The 14,042-nt window shown below is 36.6% G+C and overlaps 2 protein-coding genes across 2 annotated transcripts; both read left to right on the forward strand.

Annotated features, from left to right (window-relative positions):
* The first annotated feature begins 1,309 nt into the window (after positions 1–1,309).
* On the forward strand, positions 1,310–11,682 carry LOC306847428 (peflin). Its single transcript, XM_079381380.1, has 5 exons — positions 1,310–1,396; positions 2,208–2,469; positions 4,822–4,977; positions 5,170–5,313; positions 10,684–11,682. The coding sequence occupies exons 1-5, from the start codon at positions 1,376–1,378 to the stop codon at positions 10,911–10,913; spliced, it is 813 nt and encodes a 270-aa protein (XP_079237506.1). The 5' UTR covers positions 1,310–1,375; the 3' UTR covers positions 10,914–11,682.
* A 146-nt stretch (positions 11,683–11,828) lies between these two features.
* Positions 11,829–13,390, forward strand: LOC306847429 (small integral membrane protein 12). The gene is made up of 2 exons (XM_079381381.1): positions 11,829–11,865; positions 12,287–13,390. The coding sequence occupies exon 2, from the start codon at positions 12,299–12,301 to the stop codon at positions 12,572–12,574; it is 276 nt and encodes a 91-aa protein (XP_079237507.1). The 5' UTR covers positions 11,829–11,865; positions 12,287–12,298; the 3' UTR covers positions 12,575–13,390.
* Positions 13,391–14,042: the final 652 nt, after the last annotated feature.

Genomic DNA, 14,042 nt, shown 5'->3' on the forward strand with positions numbered 1-14,042 from the left:
TGATATCTCCCATAGAAGAACAATGCTTTTTCGGGGAAAGAAGCACTTCTCATAGTCAGGAGAGAACATATCACAACAACATACACACTGACCTAAATAAACAAAGAATTTCCATCCTACATACAGTAAATATTATGGGTGGCGGTTCACAGATGTCACGGTTCAGTATGTGCTCGGTTTCGTTTCATTTATTTTGAACAGACAGTAGTACAAATTAAAAAGAAAATCCACCTAGATGTGAAAATATGAAATATTATTACATTGTTATATATATATATATATACACACACACACACACACACACACACACACACACACACATAAACGGTATATATAGGTGCATCTCAAAAAATTTGAATATGGTGAAAACAGCCTTCTGCTAGTAGTGAAGCATTAAAGACCTATCTAAACTGCTAAATAACAGATTGGGATTAAATAGCAGATTTGTTTAATTCCCAATAAACACTAATAACTTCAATGAAAAAAGTTATTAAGCTTGAAATTTGCTTTTGCTATGGTTCAACAACATCTTCAAAATATTTTTTTTCTCCATATAGTGTTGATATGGCAACTAGTAAAGTGTTTACTATAATAATAATAATAATATATAATGACTTTATTCATTGCAGCATTACAGCTAACATTCAAACTTGGGTTTACAGAAGAGTCGAAGATTCTTGAGTCTATATTTTTAAATGTCAGGTCTGAGCAAATCTTTACATCTTATTGGAGTACATTTTCACATATGTTTTAAATGGAGACAAATAAGTATATATTATTAATTGCAATGTTTGTTGGCAAACAATGGTTTCATGTTTTGTATGATGCCTTTTTAGTACTGCTGCTACATCAATTGTTTTAGTGTTTATAATAATTGTATGGTTTAAAACAATGGGAAAAAAAGTCAGTGTGTTTCTCTCTCTTTACAGTAACGATGGAAATGTTCCGTTTTTGTAGCCTTTTCAGTACGTGTCTGACAACAATAAAGTTAAAAGTAAAAAAAAAAAAAAAAAAAAAAAAAAAAATTGTGGCAACTAGCCCCGGTCTCCCATTTATATGAGGAGAGACAGAAATGTATCAAAGCCAAGAGATGTTATGTAGATCCTCAACCACTCATTAACAATGTCATAAATATCGTTACCTCACCTCAATATAAAAAGTCCACCCTCCTCCAAATATGGTTTCTAAAACAAAACTTGCCACATCAACAGAGTGACTCACAGTTTCTGCTATGAGCAATTTTGATGTTTTAACCAATCACATGAAAAATACGAGGCTGTCTTTTGACAAACGTGAAAACGCACCAATCAGCTCCAGGAGGCGGGCCTTAATAAATACAGCCTAATCGCTCCATTCGCTAAAGATCCTCCGCGGAATGAGTTATCAATACGGACAGGTAAAGTCTGTCTTCCGGCTTTAGATATTTTACATTTAAATGTGTATTGTATGTCTATATTTGTATTGCGGTGTAAACTTTTACTGTTGGTGTACAGGAAAATTTTGCATAATTATGATGATTCCGATCGCGTAAACTTTGTAGAAAGCCTTTTTAGGCTAGTCGGTTAGCTCTGTAGCTAACATGAAACATTTGATGGTATTTATGTGTATGATGAGAGACTTCTGTTCAGTCACGTATCATAATGTATAAAATGACCATATGTTTTTCATCTTTATCATAATGTCATACAACAAAGGTACAAAATAGAGACGTGTCACTTAGATGTAACGTTACCCAACTCTTTACCACTTATACTGTATAACTTATACTGTTGTTTCTACTGGTGGAAAATTACAATAATAATAATACAAGTATGAGTTTAGTTAGTTAATATCATGTTATTGTGCAAACTTCCGTGAAACAAAAGAGAAGTCTCCAATCACTTCATTGAAAGAGAAAAAAATGCTGTGAAAGTGAATGTTGATTAAATACATAATTCTAACTAAAACATCTCCCATATTATATGAAAATCAGTATAATAATAACAAAAATAACAACGTGATGATGAGTAAACATAACAATTTTTTTTATTTTTTTTATTTATTTATTTTTTTACCGAAACACTTTAATTGAATGTTTTGGTGGCATATTTGCCTTTTCTTATGCCATTTAACCACATCTGCTTCTCTGTTGATGTTTCATTGCAGTTTAGCGTTTCAGGTTACTCATGTTTATTGCAATACAAACTTTTCATTATTTGTTTTTAAAGGGTTATCCGGGACAAGGTGGTAATGCACCCCAACACCACCTGCCTCCAGGGGCACCGTATGGAGGTGGTCCCGCTGGTGGACGGTATGGTTCACCTTATGGCGGTGCCCCTCCAGGGCAACAGTATGGTGGAGGGGCTCCATACGGATCTTATGGTCAGCCTGGTCCAAGAGCACCGTACGGTGGGGGCCAAGCTCCAGGAGGTCCTTACGGAGGCTATGGACAATCCCAGGGAGGACCATATAGTCAGCAAGCACCTGCTGGTTAGAGACATGTAACTGTTTTGTTTTAAGTATCATATTGAGTATATATAACTAAATTATTTATAAGCGTGTGTGTTTACAGTGGTACCAAAAATTATTTTTAGACACACATGCCAAACTTGTATGGATGTCATTACATTTAATCAATAAATGGGATTTGTTTTAAAGAAAGTTAGCATAAGCTGCATTACATCAGGTGTTTGAAAAAATGCAAAGAAAATCATAGAAATTTCTAGATATTATTTTAAGTATCAAAATACATTTTAGGGCCATTATGTACACTTCTGTTAAAATGTTTGGGGTCAGTAAGATTTGATTTAATTAATTTTTTATTAAATGGTTATTCATCAAGGACACAGTTAAATTAAATAAACGTGACCGATAATACTTTTACATTGAAACATTTTCTATTTCAAATAAATGTTGTTCTTTTGAACTTTGCTCATGAAAGAATCCAGAAAAATGTACCGATTTACACAAAAATATAAGCAGCACAGCTGTTTTCAGCATTGATAATAATAAGAAATGTTTCTTGAGCAGCAAATCAGTATATTAGAATGGTTTCTGAAGGATCATGTGACAAGACTGGAGTAATGATGCTAAAAATTCAGTTTTGTTATCAGAAATAAATGACATTTTAAAATAATAATAATAATTTTAAATTCTAAATAGGAATAATAATAATATTCACAATATTATTGGTCTTAGTGAGCATGAGAAACTTCATTAAAAACATTTAAAAAATTAAATAGTAATAAAAAATCTTTGAAATTTTTTTTTTTTTTTTAATCAGAATGTTTTCCACAGCTTCATTCATCTGCAAATACACTGTAATAGATGTTGGTCCAGCAGGTGAATTTTTCCACATGGTCTCAGGAGTGGTAGTCAGCAGCTTCAGGCTGTTTTGACTGATGATGTCTGAGTGTCAGGGTTGGCAGCTAAGACAGCGCGATCCGCTGCCGTTCCATCAGGCGTGCAGTGGCCGAGGGCTGTGAATAAAATACGAAAGATAGAAATTTATGAAGGTGCTGCAGACAAGGTCCTTGATCCTCCTGCACTGCAGCTGTGTCATATGCCCCTCACTGAATGACTGATGCTGATACACTGCAAGATGGCAGAAACAGCTTGCACTGATCTGGTACAGAATGTGCCCACGGGAGAATTAGAGTGATGAGCGTGGTAATTCTGAGCGAAGGGGTTCGTGTGTATGTGTCCTTCTGCGTTTATGTCTGTAAGTATTCTGTAATGTCCTGTGGGAAAGGCTGTCAGATTCAAAGACTGTCCTCTGAACAGTGCTTATCCCTCCCGAGGGATACAGTGACCGTCTGCGCTTCACCAAATTGCACAACTTATTCTTGTCCCTCTTGGGATCGAGACGACACATTGCTGACAACCCATGCTTGTTCACATTGAACCCATTTCCAATATGTTCTTCGAATCTGACCTGTAGGACTGTTTGTCCTCATCATCGTTTCGCTGTCATTTTGCAAGTAATGAACTTTTTTTTGCACATTTATGCATACACTGCATCCGAAACAGCTCCATTCAGTACGTAAAGGAAGCCACGTGTGAATATAAATTAGCTAATTCAATCCCAGCTGTACACACCAGGGATATTATTGTTAACCACGAACACAACATTTTCGTTTAGTTTAAGTTGAAGAACTAAAATAGCTAAAACTAAGAGCTCAAACTATGTAGATATAAAAATGACAAAACCAGCAACATTTTAACTTTGTATTAAAAATTATAATGAAAAAAAATATATATTTTAAATATTAATAAAAGCTGTAATTTTATATCAGTGATGAGTGTTGGGTGTAATACTATTTTTTAGTAAAGTAATTTATTAAAGTAATTTAATTACTTTTCCCTTGAAAAAGTAAAGTAAGGGATTACTCCTAATTTTTTTTATAATTTAAAGACAGTTACTTCTGACATAATTGCATTAAATACTGTATAGACTGTAGAACAATTCTTTATACAAAAATTGTGAATTTAACTTTAAAATGTAACATCTGATGTTAAAATGCATTTTTTAATGTAACCATCTCCCTCTAAATACTTTGGTCTGTTCAATAATAATTTAGTTTAGTTAGTTTGGTTTTATATTATTTCTCTGAAAGAATTAAGGGCTGTTTCATGTCTGTCCTTGTATAGTTGTGAGGTTAATATGGGATTTAAAAAGTAAAAAGGAATCCTTTTTGATGTGGTTTCTACTATTTTAGGCCTGTGGTTAACTATGGTTAAATGATTTGTTTTGAGCTGAATTAATTCTCATATCAACAGACTATGAAGAAATACATTTGATTTGCATCTAACTCACTAATGAAGTCTGTTTTCATGTTGTAGGTAACATTCCTCCTGGTGTGAACCCTGAGGCCTACCAGTGGTTTTTGTCTGTGGATACAGATCGTAGTGGCTACATTAACGCAAAAGAACTAAAGCGAGCACTCATGAATTCCAACAATTCCTCTTTCAATGACGAAACCTGCATGATGATGCTCAGTGAGTGTTGCCATTGTTAACATAAACCTCTGACAACGGTTACATTTTTGAATGGATGCTTATATCACCATATAACTAAATAACAGAATGCTGCAGCGTCACATAAACAGTACAAAAATAGAAGTCATCTGATGACATCTCCAGTGCCAAAGGAAACTGAAGCAAGAATCAGTGCTTTGTCTTCATTTCCAGATATGTTTGACAAGACCAAATCGGGACGTGTAGATGTATTTGGTTTCTCTGCCATGTGGGCGTTTCTGCAGCAGTGGAGGGCAGTATTCCAACAGTTCGACCGTGACCGATCCGGATCAATTAACAGCAATGAGATGCACCAGGGTGAGTAAATTAGAGGTCAAGAGAGAGACCCAAGATAACAGTAAAGTCAACTTGTTCACACTGTAATGACAACAGTCGCAGTCACTAAGGCCAGATGCCAGCATTCCAGTGGTGGTTCCATTCCATGTGTTTAGGCCATAAATATTTCTTACCAGTCTACAAACTGTGTATATATATATATATATATATATATATATATGTATGTGTGTGTGTGTGTGTGTGTGTGTGTGTATACTGTATATATACACGTTGCATATTTCTAACAAACAAAAAAATGCAACATAAGACCGTCTCCATCTCAGTTTGAATTCTGAATATTTTCATTTGTGGTTTAATTTGAGAAATATTTATCACATGTACACTATACAATTAAGAAGTCTGAATGGTGGTGTAGATTTTTGACTGTTGCTCATCAAAGCTGCCTTTATCAAAAGTACAGTAAATAATAAAAAAACAGTAATAGTGTAAATTATTAGTTATGTTATAATTTAATTTGAACATTTTAAATGTAATTTTTCCTGTTGTGGCAAAGCTGAATTTTCAGCAATCATTACTCCTGCTGTCAGTCACATGATCCTTCAGAAATCATTCTAATATGCTGATTTTGTGCTCAAGAAATATTTTTGTTAAAAATAGTTGTGCAGCTTTATAGTTTTGTAGAAGCTGTGATGCTTTTTTTCAGAATTCTTTGGTTAATAGAAAATTGAGAACAGCATTTATTTGAAATATAATTTTTTTGTGACAATGTAAAACCCCAACCTTTTGAACAGTAGTGTATCTCCACATAAATTTTGTATTATTTAAAAAAAAAAAAAAAACTGAATCTGCTCTTATAACACACCAGTGATGGTAAGATTGTCATTCTTATAATTGCATATGCCAGCCAGTTGCCAGTAGTTTTATTTGCCTGTGAAAGTTTGTTATTCACATTTGTCACTTAGTACCAGTGTTACTTTTGGGCTCTTGCTGTGGTATAGCAAAGCTTGGTCAACTTAATCACAACCAAAATCTAACCACAGGAAGTTTTCATCAGCTAACATGCTTATATACAGTGGCTTGCAAAAGTATTCGGCCCCCTTGAACTTTTCCACATTTTGTCACATTACAGCCACAAACATGCATCAATTTTATTGGAATTCCACGTGAAAGACCAATACAAAGTGGTGTACACGTGAGAAGTGGAACGAAAATCATACATGATTCCAAACATTTTTTACAAATAAATAACTGAAAAGTGGGGTGTGCGTAATTATTCAGCCCCCTTTGGTCTGAGTGCAGTCAGTTGCCCATAGACATTGCCTGATGAGTGCTAATGACTAAATAGAGTGCACCTGTGTGTAATCTAATGTCAGTACAAATACAGCTGCTCTGTGACGGCCTCAGAGGTTGTCTAAGAGAATATTGGGAGCAACAACACCATGAAGTCCAAAGAACACACCAGACAGGTCAGGGATAAAGTTATTGAGAAATTTAAAGCAGGCTTAGGCTACAAAAAGATTTCCAAAGCCTTGAACATCCCACGGAGCACTGTTCAAGCGATCATTCAGAAATGGAAGGAGTATGGCACAACTGTAAACCTACCAAGACAAGGCCGTCCACCTAAACTCACAGGCCGAACAAGGAGAGCGCTGATCAGAAATGCAGCCAAGAGGCCCATGGTGACTCTGGACGAGCTGCAGAGATCTACAGCTCAGGTGGGGGAATCTGTCCATAGGACAACTATTAGTCGTGCACTGCACAAAGTTGGCCTTTATGGAAGAGTGGCAAGAAGAAAGCCATTGTTAACAGAAAACCATAAGAAGTCCCGTTTGCAGTTTGCCACAAGCCATGTGGGGGACACAGCAAACATGTGGAAGAAGGTGCTCTGGTCAGATGAGACCAAAATGGAACTTTTTGGCCAAAATGCAAAACGCTATGTGTGGCGGAAAACTAACACTGCACATCACTCTGAACACACCATCCCCACTGTCAAATATGGTGGTGGCAGCATCATGCTCTGGGGGTGCTTCTCTTCAGCAGGGACAGGGAAGCTGGTCAGAGTTGATGGGAAGATGGATGGAGCCAAATACAGGGCAATCTTGGAAGAAAACCTCTTGGAGTCTGCAAAAGACTTGAGACTGGGGCGGAGGTTCACCTTCCAGCAGGACAACGACCCTAAACATAAAGCCAGGGCAACAATGGAATGGTTTAAAACAAAACATATCCATGTGTTAGAATGGCCCAGTCAAAGTCCAGATCTAAATCCAATCGAGAATCTGTGGCAAGATCTGAAAACTGCTGTTCACAAACGCTGTCCATCTAATCTGACTGAGCTGGAGCTGTTTTGCAAAGAAGAATGGGCAAGGATTCCAGTCTCTAGATGTGCAAAGCTGGTAGAGACATACTCTAAAAGACTGGCAGCTGTAATTGCAGCAAAAGGTGGTTCTACAAAGTATTGACTCAGGGGGCTGAATAATTACGCACACCCCACTTTTCAGTTATTTATTTGTAAAAAATGTTTGGAATCATGTATGATTTTCGTTCCACTTCTCACGTGTACACCACTTTGTATTGGTCTTTCACGTGGAATTCCAATAAAATTGATTCATGTTTGTGGCTGTAATGTGACAAAATGTGTAAAAGTTCAAGGGGGCCGAATACTTTTGCAAGCCACTGTATTTCCTCAAATCATGTCTAAGTGATTCACATAGCATGTCACTTATCTTTGTAATTTGCAAAGAGATGTTTACTGCTCATAGTTCCAGGAATTTGAATGTAGACAAAACATAATTACAAATAACATGAATTAGTCAGGTTTTCAGGGGAAAAAACAACAACAGTTGCTTAAATATAGAAGGGTTCGGTGACACGTACACAAGATGTAGCTGTCACAGAAGCAAGGACAAGACAGTTGCTGGGCTTGTGAACCCTTTTTCCCCATCTAATCCTGTGCAATTGAACACACCATTATTTGCAGGGCATTAAGACGTCATGAGAAATTGCTCTTAAAATAACCTCAAAAATTGTAGCTGTTATCTTGCAGTGTCTTTTTTTTTTATACTCATTGATTTTGTATGAAAAAGTCTCTTCATGACTGCCAGACAAATATTTCATCTGCAGTGATAGTTGAAGCCATTACAAAGATGTGAATAGGTCTGAAAGTGTATGGCTGATTACTGGTGAGCGGCAGAGAGTGGAAAACATGGTGGATACAAAAACAACAGTAGAACGGTTTAACAGGGCCTGTGGAGAGAAAATGAGGGAAAGTCCTTCTAACATGGTTCATTTCCAAAACTCAAGTTTCAAGTTTTCCCACTTACAAAGAATGGAGAGATCTGTAATTTTCATCGTAGGTACACCTCAACTGTGAGAGACAGAATATAAAAAAAATCCAGAAAATCACATTGTATGATTTTTGAATAATTAATTTCCATTTTATTGCATGAAATAAGTATTTGATCACCTACCAACCAGCAAGAATTCTGGCTCTCACAGACCTGTTAGTTTGTCTTTAAGAAGCCCTCCTATCCTCCACTCATTACCTGTATTAATTGCAGCTGTTTGAACTTGTTACCTGTGTAAAAGACACCTGTTCACACACTCAATCAATCAGACTACAACCTCTCCACTATGGGCAAGACCAAAGAGCTGTCTAAGGACACTAGGGGCACAATTGTAGACCTGCACAAGTCTGGGATGGGCTACAGGACAATAGGCAAACAGCTTGGTGAGAAGGCAACAACTGTTGGTGCAGTTATTAGAAAATGGAAGAAATTCAAGATGACTCAATCTCCCTCAGACTGGGGCTCCATGCAAGATCTCGCCTCGTGGAGTATCAATGATCCTGAGAAAGGTGAAGGATCAGCCTAGAACTACACAGGAGGACCTGGTCAATGACCTGAAGAGAGCTGGGACCACAGTCTCAACGGTTACCATTAGTAACACACTACACCGTCATGGATTAAAATCCTGCAGCGCACGCAAGGTCCCCCTGCTCAAGCCAGCACATGTCCAGGCCCGTCTGAAGTTTGCCAAAGACCATCTGGATGATCCAGAGGAGGCATGGGAGAAGGTCATGTGGTCAGATGAGACCAAAATATAACTTTTAGGTATAAACTCCACTCGCCGTGTTTGGAGGAAGAAGGACGAGTACAATCCCAAGAACACCATCCCAACCGTGAAGCATGGGGGTGGAAACATCATGCTTTGGGGGTGCTTTTCTGCAAAGGGGACAGGACGACTGCACCGTATTGAGGGGAGGATGGATGGGGCCATGTATCGCGAGATTTTGGGCAACAACCTCCTTCCCTCAGTAAGAGCATTGAAGATGGGTCGTGGCTGGGTCTTCCAGCATGACAATGACCCCAAACACACAGCAAGGGCAACTAAGGAGTGGCTCCGTAAGAAGCATTTCAAGGTCCTGGAGTGGCCTAGCCGGTCTCCAGACCTGATCCCAATAGAAAATCTATGGACGGAGCTGAAACTCCGTGTTGCCCAGCGACAGCCCCAAAACCTGAAAGATCTGGAGAAGACCTGTATGGAGGAGTGGGCCAAAATCCCTGCTGCAGTGTGTGCAAACCTGGTCAAGAACTACAGGAAACGTCTGACCTCTGTAATTGTAAACAAAAGTTTTAAAATATTAAGTTATATTTTTCTATTGTATCAAATATTTATTTCATGCAATTAAATTAAAATTAATTATTCAAAAATCATACAATGCGATTTTCTGGATTTTATTTTTATATTCTGCCTCTCACAGTTGAGGTGTACCTACGATGAAAATTACAGATCTCTCCATTCTTTGTAAGTGGGAAAACTTGAAAAATCGGCAGTGTATCAAATACTTATTTGCCCCACTGTATGTAAAACCAGAGGTTTGCAGTATAAGCATTCCCTGATTTTTATTTGTTTATTTAAAGAAAGTAATACATCTATTCAGCAAGGATTCACTGAATTGATCAAAAGTGCCAGTAAAGACATTTATAATGTTACAAAAGATTTGTTTCAAATAAATGCTGTTCTTTTGAACTTTCTTTTCATCAAGGAATCCTGAATGAAAATGTATTATGTTTTCATTGATACTAATAATAAATGTTACTTGAGCAAATGGAGGATGAAGGATTTCTGAAGGATCATATGACACTGAAGATTGGAATAACGGCTGCTGAAAATTCAGCTTGTACAACACAGGAGTAAATTACATTTTAACATAGAAAAATGAGAGAAAATAGTGAAATTATTATTATATTAAAATGTGAAGAATATTTCACAGTAGTACTGATTTTGTTGTATTTTTTCCAGATAAGATGAGAGACTTCTTTAAAAAAAAATAAAAACTGTATAGGGTAAATATAATGTTTTTAATTTACCTCTGTGTTTCTTATTTCCCAGCATTATCTCAGATGGGCTACAGTCTGAGTCCTCAGTTCATTCAGGAGCTGATGAATCGTTACTCTGCACACGGTGTCAACGGGGTTCTCCAGCTGGACCGCTTCATTCAGGTGTGCACGCAGCTTCAAAGCATGACCCAAGCATTCCGCGAGAAAGACACTGCCATGACTGGCAATGTGAGGTTGAGTTACGAAGACTTCCTTTCTGGTGCCGTTACCAGACTGATGTAAAGAACTGCATCAGCAATTCAGAAGATGATCTGATTCTGAATGTACAGCATGACACTTCATCGTATCGACAGTGCCTTTCACTGCAGCTTACCCTGATTTGACCACATTTATCTGAAAACTATGCTCATTAAGCATTGCCAGCTCGCCAATTAAAGCACTCTCCGCAAGAGACTACCATTGTGTTATGGTTGTCTGTAATGCAGCCAATTATTCAAGACTAAACTAATGCCAAAAATATTAGTGGTACATGTGAATAAAATGACATTAGCTATGCAACTAGCACTATTTACTAATTAATTGGAGTATGTCATAAAAGTATAGTTACATTTGATTTTCTTTGTCAGAAGGAACGTTTCTGTACTTTTTAAATGTTTGCAAAAATTCCTGATTATGAATGCTTGAAATGAAAATATGTTTAGGTTCCCTTCCCAAGGAAATTGCTTTATGCTTTTTTTATATGATCATATTTATGCTCTCCTAACACCCTTTTATAACCTTTCCTTATATATTGATATTTTTTCCACTGTTTTTTTTTTCTTTTTTGCTTGAAATTAAACAATTTAAAGTAATTCAGTTTTGTTGTATTTGTTTATTTGAATTTTTTTATTTGTCATGTTTCCTTTTTTCATTTTAAAATGTTTTCATTTAAAAACAAAAATTGTGTCTGAATTGAGTATACCATATATGTACTATATATGCAATTGAACCGTATTGTACTATTATTAATATTATTATTATTATCAGTAAAAAAGAGCTTTAAGTTCAGGACAAATGCTCACAGTATGTTTCAACAATGGTCACTAGGGGTCAGGATTGCTTTAACAGGTCATCCTGTATAGAACTTTTTCTTCTCTGAACGAATGAGACTTGAAAACGTCATTCTGACGTATAAAAATAGCCAATCGGATTGCTGCTTATAGTGACGCAAGAAGGCAGGAAGTTGGAGATAGAGGTACGTACAGTCATGAGATTTTATAAACGCACGCTCGATTAACGATTTTATGAAATGTTACTAAGTTCTCAGCGGATCTCTTATTATGCTTTCAGGAACATATATAAATAAAAATGTGTTCTATCTTTATTGCGCCATTTAACACCTCGAGCATTGACACCGGTACCCTTGTAACAGTCACATGCTTCTTTAATGCTTTTATTCTTTAAAGTTATGTTTCATAAACACGTTAACATAATGGCGCTCTCATTTCATTTCTTCTGCCATATAAAAATATTTTCACACATTGTATATTTGGCTTCTTGAAAGCATGTGTCTGTATGTCATCCTTGATTTTGTGGCTGGTAATAATGAAAATAAGGCTACATTGTCAGCTTGCCAAAGGTAAATAACCTTCTAGAACTTGGACTGGCTTTTTCAGGTTTATGCAACCATGTGGCCAGTGATCTGGACTGCCATGCGCGCTTATGCGCCCTATGTGACCTTCCCAGTCGCCTTTGTGGTGGGAGCTGTTGGATATCACCTCGAGTGGTTTATCCGGGGGACTCCTAACGCCCCGGGAGAAGAGAGAGGCATTGCAGAGCTACGGGAGGATAGGAAATTAGAGGAACTGACCGGTCAGGACAGCACACAGGTCCTCAGCCTCAAGGACAAACTGGAATTCACACCAAGAGCAGTGCTGGAAAGAAACCGACCGGAGAAGAGCTAAGTTTTATTAAATGGCATGAAGTCCTGCAAGATTACCATATAATGATGTGCAACTTCTCAGACTTTGGGCTCATTTGTCACACTCAACGGTTTCAGGGACGGGAACTTATATGGGATCTCATGTCCATTTCTATGTCACTTCGTTCTGCCACCCTAATTGCATGGAGTCTCCCTGTAATATTTACCAGGCCAGCTGATGGAACTTGACTGAGTCTTCTTATTATTAATCTTCTACCCTTAGGCATGCAGACACATGACTATATTGCACAAGTTCTAACTTGGAAAGCTTTAATAAGTTTTCCATTCGTCATATGCTCATGAGACTGAAGCTCAAAGACAGACCACCTTTGTTACGTTTTGTCTACATGAATAAAAGCGCATCTATGCAAGGCAACACTTGAGTGGGACTAGAAAATGTCTGAAGCGATTCAGAACACTGAGAAATTCATACAAGCTCTGTCATTGTGGTCCTTTGCTATAGTAATAATGAACACCGTGAATATTGAGGAATGAAAGCCAAGTTTTGCCTCGGTGTCCTTTTCGGTTCATGTAAGAACTCTCTGCACACACTTTGAATATCTGGAGCGGAAGGTTTAGCTTGTATTTCAAACCAATTATCTGTGGTTTTGAGTCATTTTACATGTACTGTACAGTGAACTTTAGTGTTGCAGAGATCATTACTCATGTAGTGCTTTCCTAAGCATTGTTATGTTTATGGCTAAAATGTCAGTGATAATTGCACAGCTAACTTTTGTGCTGAAGTGTGTAGGAGGCTGCCTTGTGATTATATAATAAATGTAAAGACACTTTAATTTTGGCAGTGTTCGTCAGATGTTCTTTCCAACTTGAGTGAATTTTGCACATTGCACAAAAATGATAAAGAAAACATAAATAGGGCTGGGTGTCAATAGGTTTAGAACCTCATAACTCCTCTTTTTAAACTAATTTTTAGAATATATTTTTTCATCAGTTGGGCCACACTGGTCATGCTGTTCAGTCTATATATACACAAGTCAAAAGTTTGTGAATTATTATTTTTATTTTTTTTTTTTATATTTGATCCAAAAAAACAGTAATATTGTGAAATATTATATATAACTGCTTTATATTTGAATAGATTTTAAAATGTAATATATTCCTGTGATTTCAAAGCTGAATTTTTAGCATCATTACTTCAGTCACATGATCCTTCAGAAATCATTCTAATATTACGATTTGCTGCTCAAAAAACATTTATTATTATTATGTTGAAAACAGCGGAGTATAATTTTCTTCAGGTTTATTGAAATAGAAATCCTTTGTAAAATTGTATAAATGTCTATCATAACTTTTTTTAATCAATTTAATGCATTCATGCTAAATAAAAGTATACATTTATTATTATACTGACTCCAAGCTTTTGAATGGTGTAGCGTATATAATGTTACAAAAGCTTTTTATTTCAGATAAATGCTGATCTTTCTATTCAT

The sequence above is a fragment of the Barbus barbus genome (genome assembly GCF_936440315.1).
Source record: "Barbus barbus genome assembly, chromosome: 27".
In the NCBI taxonomy this organism is placed as follows: Eukaryota; Metazoa; Chordata; class Actinopteri; order Cypriniformes; family Cyprinidae; genus Barbus; species Barbus barbus.

What these genes read in the sequence shown, in the direction of transcription:
- LOC306847428 (XM_079381380.1), top strand. Translation starts at nt 1,376, where the DNA reads ATGAGTTATCAATACGGACAG. An exon ending in TAGTCAGCAAGCACCTGCTG is followed by an intron (nt 2,470 to 4,821) that starts GTTAGAGACATG and finishes TTCATGTTGTAG; the next exon opens with GTAACATTCCTCCTGGTGTG. An exon ending in AACCTGCATGATGATGCTCA is followed by an intron (nt 4,978 to 5,169) that starts GTGAGTGTTGCC and finishes CTTCATTTCCAG; the next exon opens with ATATGTTTGACAAGACCAAA.
- LOC306847429 (XM_079381381.1), top strand. Translation starts at nt 12,299, where the DNA reads ATGTGGCCAGTGATCTGGACTGCCATGCGCGCTTATGCGCCCTATGTG.